At 37.5% G+C, this 23449-nt stretch overlaps 2 protein-coding genes across 4 annotated transcripts; one reads left to right on the top strand and one right to left on the bottom strand.

Annotated features, from left to right (window-relative positions):
- The first annotated feature begins 6542 nt into the window (after positions 1-6542).
- Positions 6543-9738, top strand: LOC114735115 (homeobox-leucine zipper protein HAT5). The gene is made up of 4 exons (XM_028922780.1): positions 6543-7131; positions 7456-7586; positions 8065-8304; positions 8994-9738. Exons 1-4 carry the CDS (start codon positions 7047-7049, stop codon positions 9375-9377), a joined length of 840 nt encoding a protein of 279 aa, XP_028778613.1. The 5' UTR covers positions 6543-7046; the 3' UTR covers positions 9378-9738.
- LOC114735113 (methyl-CpG-binding domain-containing protein 9) lies at positions 9485-23449 on the bottom strand. 3 transcript variants are annotated; one of them, XM_028922777.1, is made up of 11 exons: positions 22752-23449; positions 21145-21817; positions 19860-20969; positions 19085-19735; positions 17589-17894; positions 16272-16607; positions 15448-15546; positions 14935-15369; positions 11995-14253; positions 10142-11621; positions 9485-9927 (listed from the first exon to the last, which is right to left on the bottom strand). In XM_028922777.1, the coding sequence occupies exons 1-10, from the start codon at positions 23225-23227 to the stop codon at positions 11325-11327; spliced, it is 6642 nt and encodes a 2213-aa protein (XP_028778610.1). In that variant the 5' UTR covers positions 23228-23449; the 3' UTR covers positions 9485-9927; positions 10142-11324. The 3 variants fall into 3 exon arrangements, with proteins under 3 accessions (XP_028778610.1, XP_028778608.1, XP_028778611.1); XM_028922775.1 differs by having other exon boundaries at positions 21145-21847; XM_028922778.1 differs by lacking the exon at positions 22752-23449 and having other exon boundaries at positions 19860-20869; positions 21145-21346.

Genomic DNA, 23449 nt, shown 5'->3' on the forward strand with positions numbered 1-23449 from the left:
GTTGACTGCTACTTATATACTCATATTTCGCACCTAATTCCCTTACATATCATTAAGATCTTCATAAAATCGCATTTCTATAAAATACTCCATTAGATTAAGCAACATGCACCAGTTTTTTTAAAATTTTATTTGTTGGGGAAATTAGCATTTGAGTTAATTACAGTTATATACAGCTCTAAAAGGGAGTGTGCCTCTATAAGATTCTCTTATATATATACTATCCCAAAACTCACCACTCTAAAAATTATCATTATGTATGATCATTAAATTTTTGAGATTTCCTTACTATTGCTCATCGTTTTAATTCATATCCTGTTACAGGATAAAAAAGAATCCTAGTCATAATCACGTCACATGTGTACTTTTGTTGAAACGGTAATAATTTTTTTTTTTGCTTAAATATACGTGCTAAGTATATTACAAAGTACGAACTATATAATCTGAATTATAACATATTGTTGGATGGACCCAGATAATTTATTAATTTTTCCGCTATCAAAGTTGTGATATTTTCTTTCGAACAAATGAGAATCCTGAACAGAATCTCTAGCGGCACATAATTAGAAGGTTCATCAATAATTATTAACTAGGTAGTCTCTCCAATCCTTTTTACAGGATTATCTACCTATTTCATAATACAACTTATTTTATATAAAGTATTAAAAATTTTCATCTAGATTCCTATTTAATCACAAAGTTTTCTAACCAATTAAATAAATCTATTAAATTATTGATTTTGAGAGTAATTTTAAAATTAAAAAATAACTAATTTTCTTTATTTACATAAAGTTATAAGTTCGTGCTTGCAAGAAAATTTGAAGGGAGTGATTTGTTTTCGCCAATAAGATTGCCAGCTTTTTCGGAAGTGATTTTATCGTGACATTTTTGAATCTGTTTTTTTGTGGATTATTCCTTTTGGTGGGCTGGGCTTGGGAGAAGGCCCAATTGGTAATCTCATGAAAATGGGAATCTTTGAGAGAGGAATAAAGAAAAGGAGGAACGGAACAATATTGAAAATGGAAGCGTATAGGCAACGACACTAATATAGAGGCTACTCCATTAACAAAGGAGAGGGTGAGGGAAATTAAAGTAGCACCATCACATATAAATATATGTATTTATCCACACACACACACACACACCATATGCTCTCTCACTTTATAGCACCATTATCATCTGTGTGTCAACCATACAATTGCCAACATACAAGCCCACTCCCCCCACTCACCCATTTTTGAAAAGCCTTCTCTTCTTTCCTTTATTGCCTTTTCATTCCCCCACTCCTCATCCTCCTTTCAACCTTTCCCCAACAGCTTCCTTCTTTTAATTAGAAAACAGGAACACGCAAGTATAGCCCCTATGCCAACCATTTTAATTAACTATTACTCATTCATGCACTAAATTAAATATAAGAGCTAATTAAAAAGTTTGTTTTGATTTAGTTTGTTTTTATTTTAAATTTAACACCTTAATCTATTTTGTCTTTTAAGTTTATTATACATAACCCCCTCTCATCTTTACTGGTTGCACATATTCAATAGAAATTTCATCAATTTTGAGCGATTTCCTGTACAAGTGATTAAACATGGTACTTTAGAAAAATCAAACATATGTTTCATATAAATAACTAATTTAATTAATTTTCTTAATATTTATAAATTAATTATCTAGTTTTTTTCTGATAAGACCGGACAGAGTATTGAGAGTGAGCTTTACGATGGTAGCCTTTTTCTCCTTTCTATTATGGCAAGCAATATACACTTAATTTGATAAAGATTTCAAGACAAACCTATACATATAAATATATGTATGTATTAAGAACTCAAATCATTACATAATGGTTTATGAATGAGGAATGGACAAACTTATCCATAGGAATCCAGTTGTGGAGACTTTGTGTTTAGAAATGCACGCATGTGATTATAATTAACCCCAACATTTTATATATGTGCGAGAATGGTCGGGCATATGAATACTTCTAGGGAAGAGCTATATACTACCTCTTATCCTAATTATAAGAGTTGGTTGACTAATTTGAAGAGATTAAGAGAATAAGTTAAGTTAGTTATTTGTAATAAATATGTGTTGTCTTTTTTAAAATATTAGAGACAAAGTGGATCGGGTCTCATATTTAAGACCAAAATAAAAGTCAAATGAGATCTTATATTAAAGACAGGAGGTAGTATATAAGTGGCGTGAAGTAAACTAAAGTAATATCGATATTGATGAGCGATAATGTTCCCTTGATTCCGTTAGTTAGAGTTGTTAATCGAGAAATGATGCTTACAAGATGATCAAGAATCATATATAACAGATTTGAAAACTCGTATTACCATGTCTGCAAGAAAATTGAGATTCTTTGCGTTTTGTTACTTTCAAAGGATAAGGAAGAAATCCCCTTTGCTTCTTATCACGATGACTCCCACTACTTTATTCATTTCATTTTCTTTGTTTTTTTTTTTAAATGGAGTCAAGCGTGATTTTATGCTCACAAAAACCATTAACGACGACAGCTGGCAAACACATGCCGGGTTAATTTATAATTCATCCAGTAATTAATTAATAATCCTCGACCAAAAGCATATAAAATCTCATATAAAGAATTTTCTTTCCCCTTTCTCTGAGCTCAGATAGTATCTAGTCATGTGCCTGCTCTTCCACTCATCTCTCCAAAGTCAAATGTTTCATGTGTTTCTTTCTTTTTTGGTGGGATCGAACGCTGAAAATCTTACAACCTTTTCAATTTAGATTTTAGCTGTTTCTTCAATCATAGTTCATCCTTTAACGTTTTTTAATTTTTGCCATCGATCATCATCTGATTATTTGTTTCGAACCTTAAAATATGTCAAAAGAATTGCCAGAATCCACGCGACTTGATGCTTTTTTTTGGTCCTTTCCTAATTTTAAATTTTAGCCACCCTTCTTCATCTAATCAATGAGACGGATTTTTCATTCACTGCCTGCGATTTCTTCGTTTGACCACATATAAAATCTTAACTGGGATATATTTTTCCCTCGTGATTCACTTCATATATATTTGCTTTTTTTTTTTCAAATAAAAAGATTATACTTGTTTTTTTTATAATAGATTATACGTATATTTTTAACACGTTTAAAACCCTGTCATGGTATGGAAAAAGAATGGATTAACAAAATATGCTGTATGAAATCCAATATAATGTGTCGAGAAATATTAAAATAATAAAAAAATACATGTCCAAAAAGAAATAAACTTCATATTGTTAGTAACTAGTAAATAATACTCCTCCGGTCCTTATTATAAGACCCCATTTGACTTTTTATTTGGTCCTAATTATAAGACCCCAATCCATTTTGTCTCTTATATTTATGCATTTTTTTCCAAGATAATCCTTCTAATAATGATAGTTTTAGCCAATATACTTAATTAGTAAGGATATTTTAGGAATGACAACACTTATTTATTATAAATAACCAACTTAACTTACTTCCTTAATCTCCTCAAATAAGTTAATTGGGTCTTATAATTAGGACCGGAGGAGTACAACTTTTATAGATTTTACATCCTGTCAAAGAGAAATCACACTATTGATCATTAATCTTAATAATGCGTGTTTGTTATTGTTAGTTTTGGTTAATCCATTATATACCTTTTGGTCAAAACTAACGAGTTAATCAAACACATCCTTGTTATTTTGATTCCAATTGGATAGAAGTGATGTTTTCCTTATTTAAAAAAAAATGAAAAAGGAATACTTTTTTTTAATTAAAAAAAAAAGCAAATCGAAAATGGGTTTAAGTACTTTATTTCCATGACAGAAAGAAAAGGTTGAATTGAATTCTGGGGGTCCACCAGGGTGAGGGCTCTGTTTCTTTCATTTTCCTTCTTTTTGACTGTAAAAGAGAGGTATGGGGTAGAACTATCATTTGCTTTAACTCAAGTATATTTTTCAGAATAATCGATCGTATTATTCTCCGCGTTTCATCCGTGTAAAATATAAGTGATAAGTACTACCTTCGATCCTAATTATAAGCGCCAGTTAACTAATTTGACGAAATTAAAGAAGTAAGTTGAGTTAGTAATTTGTCCTAAATAGGTATTGTCTTTCCTAAAATATCCTTGCTAATTAAGTGTATTGACTAGAACTATCATTGTTAGAGGAGGCTACTTTAGAAAAAAAATGTATAAATATGAGAGACAAAATAGATTGGAGGTCTTATATTTAGAACCAAAATAAAATTCAAATAGGGTCTTATATTAAGGATTGGAGGTAGTATTATGTTACTCCCTAGAAATTGCGAAATATTTTTATTTTAGTTCTTGCACTTAATTAATCAATTAGTTATAACCTCTCATTGATAGAATAATAACACAAGATATATGTTTCAGATGAAATCGAATCGTTTTATAACAACAAAAAAAACCCAGAAAAAACAAAAAGAAAAATGAGGAGGTGACATTGTTGAGTGTTGAGAATCTGAAACCTATAGAATAAATATGGCAACAACATATGGGTGCTGTTCTTATTACCATTTATATATTATTCTCTATTCCGCAATCTCCCTTTTATTTTTCAGATTTATTTTCTTTCTCGAACAGGTTCCAATCACACACACATATACATACACATCTTTATTCTAAGTTAAAACATCACCATCACAGTTAATGGCCTTACAATCTAGCAATATAAAAGTTCTCTTTAAAGTGGGAGGTCATAATTAAATTGGATTTCGTTTATAACTTTAAGCTGTTGGTGCATGCTGATTCAAATTTTAAAAAAAAAAAACATGAGAATTACATGCACATATGGTACTATTATGGCCGGTGTTTTTAGGAAGCAAATTGATGAGTGGCCTGTTGCCGAATATATGTGTGTATTGGTGCTTCCCTTCGTTTTCAGTTGGGATGTGAATTCAACCAAAACCACTCATTCCAAATTTCTGCTTTATTATAATTCACATATCTCTTTCTTAATTTGGATATTATACATACTCTTTCCCTTCCATGCATCTTCCCATTTAATCTTAGTATCATTTACTACGAAACATTAAAAATAAGAGATAGGTATTGAGATTGGAAAAAATATTTGGCATGAAAGATTGCTTGTTACATGGGATTAGACTAACCCATTTATGTGGGATTGGGAAATACTATGAGAGGAAGTGGTATTTTCTAATTTTACTTTTATGGGTTTGTCTAATCCCATGTAACAAATAATCACTCATGCTAAAAACTTTTTTAATTATTTTTTTTAATTATAATCCTAATCCCTATACTTTATTTTCAATATTTTGTTCCAAACGAGACCTTAATTCCTTTTGTGTTGGCACTGCGGTGGACAGCTGGATATATAAGCATTCCCCAATTTATAAGCAAAATAAAGTACGTGGCCGGCCACCCCATTTGTGGATACTCCCTCGGTTATCAATTATAGAATGAAGTGTCCTTATTTGTCGAGCGGATGGACGATTTATAGAACATAGAAAACAACCAATTTTTTTTAAAGAAAACTGACCACACATTTCTCATCCAAATTTTATTTGCAGAATGGACGTGAAGGATTATGATCTTGAGCAGAAACTGAAAAGCATTGCAAATGACCAAAAAGCCATGGATGCGCAATAAAATGATAAATGGAAAAAGAACTTGCGCAGAAAAAATGAAGATTGCATGTAAAGATGGATGGTCTGCCCACAGAGAAAATGAATTATATAGAAGATAATTTGAACATAGGGAAAATTAAATTGTATATGTAAAAAGATAAACTATACAGAAGAAAAGTTAAATTGTACAGAGACAGGATGGATTGCATAAAAAAAAAAAAGTTAAGTTATACAGAGAAAAGATAATTTGCACAAAAAATAATTTGAAGGGGCTTGCACATATGGAATATGATTTACACATAAGAAAAATTTAATTATACATAAGAAAAGAATAATTACATATAAGAAAGGATGATTTGCTCATATGAAAAATAGATTATACAGAAAAAAAGTTAAAGAAAAATATTTATATCAAGTTTTTTATATTTATTGTGTTAAGTTCTTCAATCACAAATAACTATATTATATAATTTTTTTCATGTGGCTTTATAATTTAGGAATTAAATTATTTTATCTTATGCACACTAGTATAAGGGTCTTATATTTAGGACTGGAGAAGTACAAACTTTAATCCCTCAAGTTTATTTTTATTTTGGTTTTAGTCCCTCAAATTTTAAATCATAAGTTTTGATCCCTCAAGTTTTTTTTTGTGTAACATTAATCCCTATAATCTAATAAAAATTTGGATCATTTTGCTCATTCAGGAACCAAAATCTAGAATTTAAAATTTAAAAAACTAAAATCAAAATAAAAATAAACTTAAAATACCAGAGATTATATTTCCCAAGAAGACAGTGGATAGTGGGTGCCCCCTGTGCGGATGCAAAACCGCACACATTGACACGAATACCCCTGGAAGGGATGCCTCAGCGATCAAGGGTACTCCTGTCATTCACCCCTGCCGATCCCCGCTATAAAGGACCAAGGCCTCAGGCGATTCAACTTTACTCGCAGAAGCCACCCGCCCCACTGACACACAGTGCGGCGAATACGAAAGGCTGGCCAGCGATCCCAAACCAGGCGACCGTTGGTCCCTTGATTCTGAATCACTTCCTTTTCTAGCATCTATCCAAATTTGTGTAAGAAACTCCCAATGCAAGTTCCGTGACTTTCTTTTTGGGCGCAGTCTTACCAATAAAACAGCCTTCGAACGAAACCCGAAACTGACAACCGGAAGATATAGCCGGAGCTGGGTGCCGGTGGCTGGTGTATGATGGGATTTTGCATATGCCCGTTGGAGACTCCGGCCAGACTGCTCTGGACCACAAGCTTCTTCCGCCATAAGCTAATGATCTTTTAGGTGATTAGTTTAGAACCAAACCAACTGATATATAGATTATATACAACTAAGACAAAGCAAGCCTCTAGTAATTCTGTCTCCACCTGTCGCGGTTGTCGACGACGGTTTCAGCTGAGATATCTCACCCTCGGGAGAACACTACAGAATAAAAATCAGAACTATGGAGTCCGGCGATCTTTTCTTCGAGTCTTCCGCTCGCCGCGGGACCATGCTGTTCCTCCGAAATGGTGACATCAGATTTGGAGGTGATTTCTGTCCCTCCCCTAACTTGAGTTTTCACACAGCTAATTTGTTTTTGTTGAAGTCGCTCTGCTATTGCTATTCACTCTAATTACCCCGTTTGGATATCAAGAAAAATTACTCCAACAACATAAACAAGTTTAACAAACTGGCTTTATATTAGACAAAACACTCTGATTGCATTGAGCATGCTTTTATTCGTCACTGACTAAGACTATCCAAATTAATTAGAACTTATTTTATTTTATTATCCTCTTGTCGATTGCCTTTTCTTTCCCGATGATACTATGTCAACTAAGAGTCTTGCGAATTAAATTTAAATGAAGCAGGAAGTTCGATGATGAGCGCGGATGAAACTTCAAAGAAACGGCCTTTCTTCAGCTCACCGGAGGAACTGCTCGACGAGGAATATTATGATGAGCAACTGCCAGAGAAGAAGCGTCGTCTCACCCCCGAGCAGGTTTGCGCGGATGAGTAGTTGTTCAATATGCTTATGCTTATTTTGACACGTATCTAGTCTATTATTCCTTTGTGATAACGATCCTATTCTCGACAACAATCTTACTTACCTCTGAGGATATGGGTTTGGCTTTCTGTTCTTTTCTTAATATAAAAAGACGCTTAAAAGAGAATTCTGATTCGATACATGATAACTAATGGATGTCAATTTTTTACCACTTGACCAATAAAAAGATGCTTGTTATGGGAGCTGAGCACAACTTCAGCTGAAATCTTCCTGTAGTCAATTTAACTCCTCCAGCGTATGAGGATTCCAAAAGTACAATCATTCGGAGGAAAGATAATTTTTGAAGAATTATTCGCTTAGATTTTAAAGAGGCGACCACATCTAAGGATATGGGGCCAAACGTGATTGGACAAACTCGTTTAATGGCTTGTCAGTTGTTTATTTTGTAACAACTGGTTTGGGTGATTTCTAGGTTCATCTGTTGGAGAAAAGTTTTGAGGCAGAGAACAAGCTGGAGCCAGTAAGGAAGACCCAGTTGGCCAATAAGCTGGGATTGCAGCCAAGGCAGGTTGCCGTGTGGTTTCAGAACCGCAGGGCTCGATGGAAGACCAAGCAAATTGAAAGGGATTTTGATACTCTCAAGTCTTCCTACGACTCACTCCTTTTAAAATATGAATTCACTGTGAAGGAGAATGAAAAGCTTAAATCCGAGGTAAATATACGCATGCATAATCCTACTATTTTAAGAGAACTATTATACTTGGTTTGCAGAATTGATGAATGAGGTGTATATGATCCGAATTACATTTTATTCTTGTGCATTACGAAGATTGCATTCATGCCTAATGGTGATGCAAATTTGGAAGAATATCATAGGTGGCTAGGGGTTGTGGCTTGAGTTCTAGTCATGGATAAAATTAGTGCCTTTCCTATCAGAACTCCATCAAAGAAAATGATTGGGAGTTCTCTCCAACCTTTCCGAGTCGACAATATAATCTAATACAGACTATCAAAACATTCCGAACCCCACCGCAATTATATTTTTGTATACTTTTCTCTCTTTCTACAAATTGTACTATAGCCCCTCCATATACTAATTCCATTCATTTAATATCTCTTTTTAGGTGCCATTGATGTTGATTCTAGTCTATTTTGTTTCTATTTTCACATGTATGGAAAGTTTCAAAATTATCATATTGATTATAGTTGGTTTTTTGTTTTTGGTACTTCTAATTTTTAATTTTTAAATAAGCCATCTTTTTAGTTGTCATTCATCTCTTACATTGTAAAATCTAGATTCTCAAAATATGCCGAGGCTTGTTATTGTAGAATACTATTGACCTCTTTAAAGAGGGGTGGGCAAATTACTCGCCCATAAATAATATAATGATTCATCCACAGGTGCTATCACTGAGTGAGAAGCTTCAAGGAAAGGATGAGCCTAGAGCACCGATACTTGATCAAAGGATTGACCCTCTTCCAGTGGATGCAACCCAATTTTCAGCCCCGCCATTCAGCAAGAGGGTGGAGGATCGTCTGAGCACGGGGAGTGGTGGAAGCTCAGTTGTGGACATCGATAGCTCACAGCTTGTTGTGGATAGTGTTGATTCATACTTTCAGGCTGCCAGTTATACTGAATACATCGGCTGTGTTAACGGGGTTCAGTCGGAGGATGATGATGGGAGTGACGATGGACGGAGCTACTTCTCCGATGTGCTTGTGGCCGCGGAATCACATGGGCAAAACCACGAGGTAGGGGAATGGGGTTGGTGGATGTGGTCTTAAAAACGACCTTACTGGAGAGAATTAACACGTGGCGTCTATTCACCCAAATAAAACAAAATAAGAAGGAAAAAGAAAAGAAACTTCAATTTGCCGTAGTTGTATGTTCCTTTAAGTTGCTTGATCGAGAGGATTAGTGTGTTAGTGGGAAAAATAGCAGAACTTCCGGTTCAGGTGGAGTAGGTCCCTGCATCTGGGAGACAATGGGTCGAAGCAGGGTTTAATAAACAATGCTCAGTAATGTGGTCAGTGGCGTCATATATATTGTACCTATCTAATCTATATAAGCACAATAAAGATATTCATGTGCCTACACCTAGTTTGAGTATAATTTCCATGAAGTTCGGCGCAGGAACCGTCATAATCGTGTTTCAGGACATCCGCATTCAAAGCTGAAACTGGGAAATCCTCTTCCTCAGCACTCCAATACATGTGTTGTTTGCTTTATTTAAACGCAAATCGACACCTTTGATTCTCGAATCGCTCCAGCAGGCTTCATCACTGGCCTGCGAGCAGATCGAGGTTGGCCATTTTCTATGGGGGAAGAGCGTTGCTGCAAAGGGCAAATGCTCGAAAAGAAGGTAAAAAGACTAGTGCAATTCAGAATCTAAAATATATACATATATTATTATCTTGAGAAGTAGTTTCTAAAAATAATATGGATGTAAAATAATGTTAATGGAAATATGGAGATAAAATTATAAAACTTCAAAATCATTAATTAATCATTTTTCACAAAATTCTAAAATAATTTGAAGATCACCTACTTTTTTGAAATAAGCATGACTTTAATTCTTTTACTTCCCAACTATAAACTTCATTTGCCTCTGTTGCATCCCAACTCAATTCAGCAACCACCTCGCGTGCCAAAAGTCGAATGTTGCCATCTTTAGTTTACAAGATGAATAAGCTGAGTACAGAAGCCTTCCGCCATCCTGGGCAGACAATGGAGCCTTTTTAAATTCGAAAGCATATAGCATGAGGATAGGGAATTTATGAAAGCCAGCTTCGGATATAGCACGCGAAGAGACACTGTAGGATGGCGCAGATATATGTCACCGCATGGAGGGCTGAAGGAATATTCAGATGTGGGATACGCCTCACACGGGCGGGGAGAAGATAGCAAATCCAGTAACGGGAGGAAGAAGAGGGGAACCCCGCAGTCTCTGTTTCTTGACTGAGGATAGAGAATGAAGTTTACAATCTCTGTATAAACCTAGATACTCCGAGAATGCTGTCAAGCCCCAAAAATAGAAAAGAAACGTTAAGCAGAATTCATGAAAATAAACAAATCAACCGATGTTGAATACTTGCACCATGATATTGTCGGAAAAATGCATCAATTCCAATAATTTTCCTTTCCTGCATCCAACCACATTTGCAAACGCCCAAAAACAAATGCGCAAGCATGCGTGGCCAGCATTTTCAGTGGTTAGAGAACGAAAATGCATAAAAGAATGAAATATTGCCTACAACTGCTCAACCTGACATTTTCTCACTTCTTAGCCATTATCCTTTTCTCCCCCCCTTTTTCTATATCTTTACATCATTTCCGTTTGTATACATATAAGGATCAGACTGCTACAAAAATGAAAAATATGATCTCACTACCCGTCAAGCAACCAATCAGACAGCAGCAGCAGTAACTCAATTCCATCGATCATCATAATTTCTTGGTGCTGGGCCTGCTGCTGCTGTCAGTGCGAGCAGAGAATTCTACAAATTCTGCTTTGCCAAAACCAGCATCTGAGTTAGCAAGTCAGCTTTTACCTATATGTACAAGCACGAAAGTGGCACCAGCAGCTTACGGCTGCTCCCTTGAAGCCCCCAGTAGCTGACCTCATAACCACTCCATCCAAACCCCACCATTCACGGATGATCATTTCACGTCATGCATCAACAGGATCAACTTTCTGGACTTGACTCAAGCCAAGAAACACATTCCATGATTTAACCATCTGGTTCTTTCCTTTTCCTGCTTGACTTCCGTATTGCTCTGGATTTCTCCGCATCCAAAGCAGCTGATGCTTTCTGTTCTGCTACCACAGGAGGTTCCGAGCAATCAGTAAAACTTGAACTTGACATTTTCTCGTATATGATGGCTGAATCAAGGGTGTATATTCGAAGGGCAAGGGATGACAAAGTAGAAGATTTGGCAGCGGCTGACAGTGATGACCAGTACCACCAGTCATTTCTCAAGTACTCTGTCTTAATCATGTCCTCCAGTGTGATTGTCGCTTGAACCATCTGAAAAAGAAGAAACTTGATTTTTCACATTCATAAAGTTGTGGGAAAAAATCCAACAAATTCCAGGCTATGCTCTACCCATGTCCAAAACAGAAAATCAGACCGGCAAAATATAAGGTTGATAAGAGGCTAGTAATTACATCCACAAGTAGGATAAAGAGACTCAATGAGGGGCACTGTCAGAGCGGCGGGGCTGAGCGGTCAAAAATATTAAATTGGAACTCACAGTGAAGCCAACTAGTACAAACTTTTTTACTGGGGGGCACAGGAAATGCGGACCACCAGTGAGACTGAGGATTAAGAAATGCGTTGGAACAAGGATTGTTAATGGAGAAACTAACCACAGATTATAATCACCAAAAAAGACACTAACCTCATATATAGTCCTTGCAGATTTCACAAAAGAACGCCAAGCCTGTCTTCTTTCCAACTGTGCTTTTGATGGCCTCAAAGCAACTTCAGGGAGTGCAGCATCCATATCAAGTAGGCCAATCTTCAGTAGCCTCAAAATATGTGAAACTTTTCCAACCAATGGTCTCAGTGAAGATTGAGGGACCACACAGCAGCTGTCAGTGCCCATTTGTGAAGAAGGAACAGAAAATAAAGATTTTCCGTCCCTTTGTCCTGAAGATCCCAAAGTTGATCTGCTGGATTTTGCTGTTTTATTGTTCTCATACACACTGGAACTTTGAATAGGAATTCCTGATATATGATCATTGCCACTTCCTATAGAAATCTGCCCTTCAGAAGTCTTGGACCCACCTACATATTCGTCCTTTTTGTTTGATATTAGCATAACTGTAGAATCACTTGCATAAGGAGATACAGAAGAAACAAAGGATGGGATCCCATCTGAATCAATAAGACCTATTTCTTTAATAAGTTCCTTGTTGGAATCTTCAGTCACAAACTTGGAACAGACATCTTCAAAGTTATACGGACATGTTGATTCTTGACTCGAAAATTTAATCAATCTTGAGCTTAGCTCAAATCCTCCACTCATCGAGGTTCCACCTGTTTCTGCATTACCTCTGGCATTTTCAAGTGCAGTCTCAAATTTCAAATTACCTCTCCCTTTAGAAGATCCGCTGATATCTTTATTCTTCTCAGAGGCAGGCAAAGCAGCACTACATTTGCCATCATTGTGCCCTTCCAGTTCAACATCATTCAAAAGGGTTTTGTGACAAGACATGCAGTGTTGCCTAGAAGGCCATATGGGTTCTAGGCATTGGCACCTATACAGCTTATCATCATGAGATGGTCTTACCTTTTTACCCCGCTTCTTTAATGCCTCAAGGGTACCCAACTCTAAGAATGGGCCATATCTCTTTTCTAACAAGGAGGTTGCCTTTGTAACAAGAGAATCAGACACTATTTTCTCTCTATCCCCTGGCAAAGGAAAAGGTCCTTGGGGCTCAACCTGATCTTCATTCTGCATATGAATAAGCTCTTGGAATCTTGACTTATGCCAAATCATAATTGAATCTTTAAGTTCTCTTTCTCTAGGGTCATAATCCTTCAGCCAGCGCAAGAGCTCTTCAATTTCAGCATCAGTTTGGTAAGCAGCCCATGGTGAATTACAGCCTAAAGTATTACTTGGTAGAGACATTAAAGGAGATAAATCTTTCATCAGCCCTAACATCTGATAGGTATCCTTGCCAGATGGTGCAAAATTCTTCATAGCAGAAATCTTGTCCAAAGGGTCTCTACTATTGGCCATTCTTCCTCCATGCAACATCAGAGCAGTTGAATCAGCAAGTATACACGGACATCCACTAGGCATTGCTGAAGCCCAGTAAAAGCGACCAAGTGAATCAATTCCCAAAAATTCCCGACGAACAGATAGCTTTAGCAGCTGTGATCCAACACTAGTTATTGACTCTTGCAGAAGTGAGATATCATGTCTGATAGCATTGAGCTCGAGGTGATATGGTTCTGATTCATTTACAGCAGACTTGGGAATATCCACAGCGACACCTTGTTCTTGCAGATCAAGACATGAATCTCGTCCCTCACATTTCTCCTGGTGACTCTGGATATGAACTGCTCCACCAGAGCTGTTAATTTCTTGAGGCATATTATTTGCCACTGAAAAAGGATTACTAGACTTGTCACTATATTGAGAATCCCCACAGGAAGTCATATTTGTAGGCAACTGACTGCCATCCACAGCTGCACAGACATTCTTCAACTGACCCTCCAAACTTATGGGATTCCTATTTTGACTATCAGTCTCTGAATTTGTTGTAGATGCGCTTTTATCAACACTGCTAAGCCCATTTCTCTCTCTATTTGTCTCTTCCAAACGCAAACCATCAGCAAATACCCCAAAATTGTTAGGACTGTCACTTGCGCTGTGTGGCTGAACCAGGCATTTACCAGGATTTGATAGTGATCCAGGAAGCCCCTCCTTGACGGCAACTTCTCCACTAGCCACTAGTGAGCTTGTGTCAATTTTTGCAGCTTTACTAGATAATATTTCTTCTTTAATTTTCAGGCTTTTCCACTCGGCAGAAAGTGCACGCAACTTTTGATGTGATTCAGCAGAAGACTCGGCACATTGCTCAAGGTGCTGGCGTATGAGGGAAGAGTTGAGCAACTCATCACATAAAAACTTGAGAAGGATAGTTCTCTGCAATCAGTAAAAGAAATTTAAGCAAATAAAGCACATAACAGAAATTACAAAATCCCATCAACATATCATCAGATGCGTTGCATATTAATGGGCACTTTAGACCTTTTATTATAGTAATCAATTAAAACAATTGTTATAATATAGTAACTGTAAAAACATGTTATGCAAGGGATGGGAATTGATTTAACTTAGTTAGAATACTTAACTCCTAAAAAACAAAACAAAACAAAACTAGAAACAGCATTGTCAAAAAAAAAGTCGATGAGAAACTTTTAGGTACAAGGCAATGAACAATATCCCAAGGTGATCAGGTAAGAAGTGATAATCAATTAACTAGGAGCTTGTTTAAGCAGATAGATTTTTCAGAGGCGTGTCCTTGTTGATGTTTAAATGGGATTTTTCTTTTTCTTTTTGTTTGGGGGGGGGATTTTTTTACTGTATTCATAATTTTTTTCCTGATCTCTCCTCTTCAATAGATTCTAATTTTCAATCACAAGATGATTGAGAAAAGCAGCAACATTGATAGTCTTATCCTGCCATCCAATTGCCCCTAAAAAATTCTTTCCCTCAACCATAGTAGTATATCTAGTGCATAATAAAAATATATTATTGTTCCATTCATTAGAAGGTCTGTGTACTAGCTATGCAGCAGAAGTAAACAAGTTTCCACCAACAAACCTCGCCAACACTGTACTCCCAGTATTCTTTCTCTTCCATCACAGATAGTAGATGACTTAAAGCCTCCAGGTAAAGTGAAGTAACCTCCCCCTTGAATTTTTTACTTCGAGGTTTGCCAATAAGTTTTGAACACTGTGAAACATCTTGAACTGCATGTTTACCGTCAACACAAGAAGGGCAGTACCAGTTTCCTTCAGGTATCCTTGCTAGCGGAGGATTCAAGCAATAAGTGTGATACTCAGCATCACAGGTATCACATAGCAAAACACTGTCATCGTCCCTGTCAATGCCACATACTTTACAGACTCCCTCATCCCAAGGGGCCTTTGGAATTTCACTAGTCGATGCAAGAAAATTTTCCACTTCTTTTCTCATTTCCGCACTCAAGTTTCCCAATTTGGCATAATCTCCGAACCTTTGCACATAAGTCAAAACCTGCATAAGGAAAATATCTGAATATCAAATAATGGAGGCACAAACGTTACATACACACTTCCAGAGACAGATACCAACCTCACTATCATACAACATTTCAAAATTCTCAGATAATTTATCAGCCAGCTCAACTAAATCAGGTTGATCCCCAAAAGCAATACGAACATTGTTCCACAGCTGCAATATCAAAAGCAAGAATCAACAGACTTAATACGTCAATAGTTATATATATTGTAAAAGTAACGTAGAATTATCTCAACGCATCTAGATATTAGTATGCAATGAGGAACAAAAGGAAATCGAGCCTGATGCCCTTCCATCCACTCATGTACCTAATAAACATGCACGCACACGAGTAGAATAAAAGAAATGTTATTCAACGCAACCCTTTCCAACGAATTATGTAGTGGTACAAGTGCAACTTTAGCAAGAAAAGACCCATTAGCCTGGCAGAAATTCTAAGATCTTCAAGATGAACAATTCAAAAATAGTGAAAAAAAAATAAAACCATTTTGATTAATCAATAAAAATGGAAAGCATACGCTTGGAGATATCATCACACAATGAAGGAAAAACTAGAAAGATTTGGATGATTAAAAAAAAGGTCAAAATCTATGGAGGACCACAAAAATTCGTTAAGACTAGTTTGGTCAATTAAATCAGGAGCTTTGACAGTGGACTCTTTGAACTTGACCCAGGAGGAATTGTTTTTCTAGAATCACAAATATATGGAAAGGCTTCAAGTTTTCTGCTACAAGTTGGAAGTTGCACTTGACTGCTTTAATATAATTAATGACAGGATAAGAATGTTATATGGGGCAAAGAACATTGCAAAGATAACAGAGAAAGAAAAATATCAGAGGAAAGCTTAGCCTAGCAACATAATTTCATTGGACACAGACCTCGTGAACATCCTCAAGAAAAGCTTCATGAGATCCCCCATAAGCCCCAGCAGCCAGTCGTAGGTCAATGGTCCTGAAGTCAAGAGGACGAGACACCATGGCTGGAGATCCAAGAAGCCCTTCATCATCATTATCAGAAGAATTTATCAATTTTTGTCCCAGCAAATTGCAAAAAACCTTGGAATCATCTTCAGCAGCAGCACGGCGTAATACAATGCGACATTGTTTCATGATAATGTCAGGTATAGATATTACAGTCTTTTTTCTCCTTGCTTTATTGGGCTTCTGTTGTGATCCTTCACCACATACATCAGCCAACACGGAAAGAACTGCTTTCTGTTGTTAAACAAAAAGATTATAATTCGGGATCACTTTCATACAGTATACTCATACAAATATAAACAAAAATGCCTGCTACTTTAACCAGATGAACTATCATATTGGAATATAACAGAATAACATCAAGCCTTAGCACCACTGAACTTGACTAGTCGTAAAATTTTCTGAGAAAAAAGGGTATGAAAAACCAAAAATGTCAGAGGAACAATAAAAAGGAAGCAAAGTATAATAGCCATTCAAGAAACAAGTTCCGCCAAAAGTTCCATTTGAACTATCATTCCAATTTCCCAAACTTAAAATTAAGCTCTTAGTCGATTCTTGAGTTCCATCAAATTAAATGAGGCTACTCTTTAACCCTCAGCCAGAAGTCAAGAGGCAATAGTGTTTGGCTATCTAAAGCAACCTAATTGAAAGATGCCAGTAATCCACAGAAAACCCCCGCCCCTACTCATCCCAAAAATGGCAAGGTACATTGCACCCAAAAAAAATATCATAATGAATACTCCAATTACAGGAAGATAGCTTGCATATTGAGATAGGTAATATCGTGACCAGGGAAAAAAATTACGATAAAGAAACGAAGATACTAACAAGGTCCTAAATGTAACAGCTAAGAACAATTGTCACTTTTAGCACTTGATCCAATTTGAGTGATGAAATGACAATAGCAGATATTTGCTTTTTTAGGTAACAAAGTTATAGATATCCAGAAGCCTGAAATTTCTTAAAGTGTCATTATACTCCTCAGGAAATAGAAATGCAGTGCCAAAAGCTCCCATCTTCAATAGTTAAACCTCAAAGCACCAACAGGAAAAGGAACTGAAAAATTAAACAAACAGTGCACAAAAATTTCAAGAGAATTATGACCACAATCACAGCGGTTGGTCAAATAAGCATATTCCAATTTCAGTGTAAAGCTTGTACTCACTGCACATAAAGAAAAATTATATTTATAATAGAAGCTCCACTGAATAGCACCTTTGTAGGTCCAGACGCATTGCCTTTGTACACTTCCTTACTAATTGAGTGTTGCAGTATTTTCCTAGCCCACTCTGGTGGATCCTTCAGTAAGGCATCATTGACACACTTCCTGATTCTGGTTCCCACATTTGTCGGTAGTTTTCTTACAGGTTCTAGCAGCTGTGCCCATTCTGGAATATTACCATCATTCACCGAAGTTTTCTCACAAGCATCCTTTGCATCTAACTCCTCATCTTCAAAGGTAAGCACATCACTTTCACTGCTCGCAGAACCAAAAATTTTCTTTGTAGACTCCGCAAGCAACTGAAAGTCAAGTGAAAAAATCTGTTGTAAATCTCATCATCACTTTCTTTTTCTTCCTATAGAACTTAAAACCACAAACAAGTAATTACTTTGAAAAGGCTATCTAATCATATGCTGGAAGCATTTAACCAGCAGCAACAGTAAAAACGCAAACTTATATTTCTCTTAAAAAAAATCTATTTAAGAGATCATGATCAAACAGTAAGCAGAGACAAACTGCATTATTTCTTTAAAAAATTTTATTTAAGAAGAGATGATGATCAAACAGTAAGCAGAGACAAACTGGATTAGACTAACAAAGATACATCAAAATGCATATTTAAGTCACATTAATGCCATGTCGTATAAGGCAGGACGCAGCATTACAGGGAAAGAAAAAAAGCACTTGGTCAGAGAATCATCCTAACAAGCAGTTTATGAAAATCTTGCTTGGCCCCTCCACAGTAATACATCCAAAACAAAACAAAACAAAAAAAAAATAACACAATGGATGATCCATGCTATCAGCTAAAAATTAAGAAGTAACACGTCCGTTGTGAAATGATGAGCACATTTAGAAAATAATTTACTTTCTTTGAGAGAAGAGACTAGAGTAATTACTGATTAGCATGACTCCCAAATGAAGAGTTTTTCTATTCAATCGCCATGACTCTGCTCTCCAGCCTATTAATGGCACTATCTGCAGTAATAAACTCTACTTGAATGTCTTAATCAAACTACGATTTTCCTTGGTTATAGACCTTTCTTAGACAATAGACATAGGTCACTCTAAAGCGCTAAAGACTTCCTGATTTCTGATCAACAAAGCCATTTTCTAATCTATTACTCAATGAACAAAAACTACTGTTAACGGTCCCTTTTCAGATCCCATTTTATCTGATTCAATGCTAAACTGCAGTTGGCTTCCATACCATAAACTAATGTGAACTTGTTAACCCAAAGCAGAAGTTGGAAAAAGTAACACGAAGTTCCATCATGGAGATGGATACACCAACTATATCAGCTAGCCATCCAGGCATTAAACCCCAAATCCTATCCATTTATCCTAAAATCCCTGTAAATACCTCAGAACCCCAGAAAACCCATTTCTTAGAAGCTATATACCCTCCCTTGAGAAGAAAACTAGCATCTCATCATCATAATCAAGGTGAAGATAAAACTTAGCATATCACAAAATAAGACCTTCTTACCAATGCATCTGCTTCCATCCCAGCCACACCAGTAAGGGAGCCACACAGCAAACCACCATCACCTTGTAAGCAGCGAAATACTTTACCACCTTCCCGTGCAGTAATCTCAGGTGAGTCAAGGTTACCATCCATTGATAAGACAGCTAATATGTATCTACGAGCCAATTCAGGCCAAGTTAGTTCATTAATAGGAAGCATGTTGAGCTTGGCTCGTCTGGCAGGAATGGTATTATCTATGTCTTTCCTTCTTCCACGTCTTGTCCTCAGCTCTCCAGGATCAAAATTTGGATCCACCAGGGCAGCCACTTTGGATTGCAGTTCACCTATTAAAACCTCCAGCAAGGAATTATGAGCCTTTGTCAAAGATGCACCAAAGCATCTGGTGTAAGTGAACGATGCAAGCTTAACTTGAGCTGCCTCTTTCATGGCTTCAGTTTCAACTTGAATAAATGCATGGGGACTTTCAGCAGAAACTGCAGGAGCAGCTTCACAGTTTGGGGTTAGTGCTGGTCCACCACCATCACCCTCAGGTTTTTCACCAACGACTGATCCATTAAACCATGGGTTGATGAGTTCTTTCTCCAGCTCATCCAATGACAACGGTTCCTTCAGGCCCAAAATCTCGTGAAATCTCCGTAATAGCTCCCAAGCCTGGAAGATACCAACGAAAACCATCTAAGATTTTGTGTACAAACAAAGAAATAACAACAGCAAAGAATGGCAAAAAATGATAAATATATTTCAGCAGGACCATCAACAAGTAGCATCCCTGTACCTGAAAGACATCACCAACAAGTTCAAAAGGAACCCTAGAGTAGAGTGGCTTTCCAGGAGGTGGACAATGATCTTCCTTAACACATTCTTCAGCCAATTTTACTTTCTTGTGTCTCCTATATAGACCTTGCATTGCTTCTTCCTGATATTGGGATCTGCCTCTCCAATCAGCCACTAAAAACCCATTTCCAACTGTTAGCATGGAAGAGCTATTACTTCTACTATTCAGAAATTCATACCGTGAGAATGCTTCAACACCAGGAAGTAGTTCGAGTACTTCTTGGACAAACTCAACATCTAACCCAAATCTATCCTGCTCCAACCATTTTCTTAAGACCTCGTGCAAACTTTCAAGATCATCATCCACATGAACCATGGCCGGGATACCAAGAACAGGGGACCCACAAAATTTAGCAAATAAAGTGGATTGTGTTTCATTTTTGCCATTCCTCATGTCCCATTTATGTATGCATGTTTCATTGTCAGCATGTTTACAATAGAGCTTTAAAGCCCCTTTCTGCTTGCATATTGCACTGCAAGCATTAACTAATTTTTGGGAAATATCTTTCCAAGCCAAGGATGACGAACACTCTTCCACCACAATCTCACCAATTGACCCCAAGTCATCAGACAATTGAGCTTCATCTTGAACTGGACCCGTGGCAGACTGCAATACATCTAATGTATGGCTATCATGTACTTCATTGAAGCGACTTTCAAGACAACTCAAGACATCATTTTCTGTTGGATTGCAAGAGTCATCTAGGATCATCTGGATACTTTCATCGCCATCACATTCCATATCAGCATTCATCTTTCCCTCATCTTCATTGGTTTGACTCACAAATTGACAAAGGTTAGACAATGAGAGGACGGTTGACCCAACTGGAATAGAAAAATCAGAACAGGAACACCTTCTGACCCTAAATAGAGGTCCAGAATCACCACCATCTAGAACTTCACATGTAAAGATGGAGCCTGTCATTTTATCATGCCAGCAAGATCTATAACCTACGGGCCAAATAATGTTAGCATCACAATATGAAGGTCTATCATCAACCTTTCCCAAAGAAAGAACAAAAAAATCTTCAAACTGTAAAGGAAGGCCATCCTGAAATATAAACACGCAGCAAAATAGGCAACATTAGCCAATTTATACAAAAACTTAATTACAATATTTCTCTAAACTAGACAGCATTGTATATGTATTATCACATGGGAAAACTAGAACTTAAGATATCGTCTACACAAAGAAAGAGGAGGATAAATGAATTAGATTCACTTACAACAGATTGCTGAGAGCCAGAGTGATCGTCCTCTTTCCTTCCACTTAATGTGGCTTCTGATATGTTCCCACATGCATTAGCGCACTCTGCACTTGCAGCATCCGAAGGAGGATCTTTAAAACAACTATTGGTAAAACTTTCCCTTCTTTCAGCAAAGCCATTAGCGACTGGAAGTCTAGCTGCCTTTCTTTTTCTGGTTAAATGAGACCCACCTGATGTAGAGACAGGCCTATCATTTCTCATTTCAGATTCCAGAGAGTTGTAGCCAGGCATTAACCCCAGATAACACGCTACTTCAAACACAGAATCAAAAATCTTTCCATCTGGAGCACAGTAAACAGCATACAGCTCAGAGCTGCCAATGGGTTGTCTAAAATCCACTTTCCAACCTTCCTCCAGAACACCATGCCTTTCAGATATAAAATCTCTGAGAGCTTGCAAAATTAACTCTCCTGGGTTCCCAGTAGCTGTATTTTTACTATTCCTATGCCTTCCAGGAGGCAAACCCATATCAACCTCCTCAAAATTTCTAGTCACTGATTGCGTATGATTCAATACATCCTCAAAACCCACTCTAACAGCATGTGTCACAGCTCCAGATGCCTTTTGGAAGCTAATAGCATTACCGTTGTAGAAGTTTGAATATGCCAACGGGGCACCAAATGAGTTGGCACTGAAAGAATTATGACCCTGAGTGTGCTTTCTAGATTAAAGATAAACAAGATAACTTATGTAAGGAACTCAGGAAACTTGAACTATTAAACAAAAAGTATAAAAGACAAAGGAAACCATGCGGCAAAACTTTCAGCAGCACAAAGAAAAGCACCCCATACATACCACCAGCAGAGAAAAAAAGGTTCAGCAAATAGCAGCCAGGATAACCAGCTTTACTATGTTTTATAAGCATAAGCATGACTGTCAAAGTAATAAGATACTGAACAATGAATGACTAATTACATAAGACTTTTAACTTGACATAAAAAAAGCACATGCTAAAGTTTTCAAATGCCTAACTGATATAGTGTGAAACAGGGCAAAACAAATTTGGCCGCCTATTATCGTTCTAAACGCATTTGTTTTGGGCAAGCATAAAAGTCAAGAGAAATAGAAGTAGAATAACACGCTGGGCAACAAAGGCATGGCAAGTTAAGTATTAAAAAGGAGAATACACAGCGGTACAATGAATTTCAAGCGTAACGTCGTATTTGTTATTCCAGACAACAGTTTCTTAGAAAAGGTTGTTTGATCTGAAACTCAAAAAGCGCTCGTTATTTATAGAAATTATGATCATGCAAGGATCCAGTAACATTGGCCTTGGCTTGGATATACCCACTTGCATGCGTGGCAACGAATACAATCAACTACGCTCAATAGATTAACGACACATCAGCGCTTCTAAACGATGTCTTTCGCGCTAATTTGACTTCATCCAGTACCTCTTTCACTGTTGTTATAAAGTCCTAAGCTTTCAATTACCATGACACAAGCTTTTTCCTGGCAAAACTATAGCTAATTGACAAGGCAACTAAACAAACACTTGACTTCATCAACTCCGATATCAAGCTTACCAGACCAGAGGTTTAAAAAGAATGCTACACTTTTCATACCTCAAATCCTGCAATTCTTCACTACCCTCGCCGTCAGCATCGCTGGGTGGCGAAGCATTGATGTCCAAAAGATGCTTGGACTTGACACCCAATGGCCATCGCTTACTCTTCACCCCACTGGACACGCACTCTCCACAAACCCATTCGTCAAGGTTTACGGCCTGGCGCCCACGCATTCCCGCGCAGCCCAAATGGTAGCCGCGCTCACACCCGTCGCAGACCACAACATGACCCCGCGCCTCGGGCTTGCCACAGGCACCACAAGTGGAGCCGCGGGCGTCGCCGGGAATCCCCGCCGGTCCACCGGGAGGAGGCGCCGGGTTCTCGTGGTACGCGCGTACGATGTCGATGGAGTCCGGTAGGGTTTCGGCAAAAGAAGGAGAGGGGATCTCATTGAGGTCGATTCCGAGTCCAGAGCGAGAATCTTGAGGCAGCTTGTGGTCCCTGAGTTCGTCGCCGGAATCGGTGAGTTCCATTATCTGAGTTGTGGTCCGGAGTTGGAAGCCCGTGAGTTATGAAGCGGCACGGGTAACATTGTTCAGCGAAGCAGCTGCGATGGAGATTAAAGAATGGGCGGATCGAAGGTGAAGTGAGATTGGATAGCTAGTGAAAGTGGGGTTTGGGTTTTTGGGTTCGAGGGGATGCTTTCGGGGGCGACGAAGGGGTCGAGAGAGTGGGAGAGAGAGAGAGGAAAGACA

This window comes from Neltuma alba, unplaced genomic scaffold (genome assembly GCF_004799145.2).
Source record: "Neltuma alba isolate B1F8T4 unplaced genomic scaffold, ASM479914v2 tig00013177_pilon, whole genome shotgun sequence".
Taxonomy (NCBI): Eukaryota; Viridiplantae; Streptophyta; class Magnoliopsida; order Fabales; family Fabaceae; genus Neltuma; species Neltuma alba.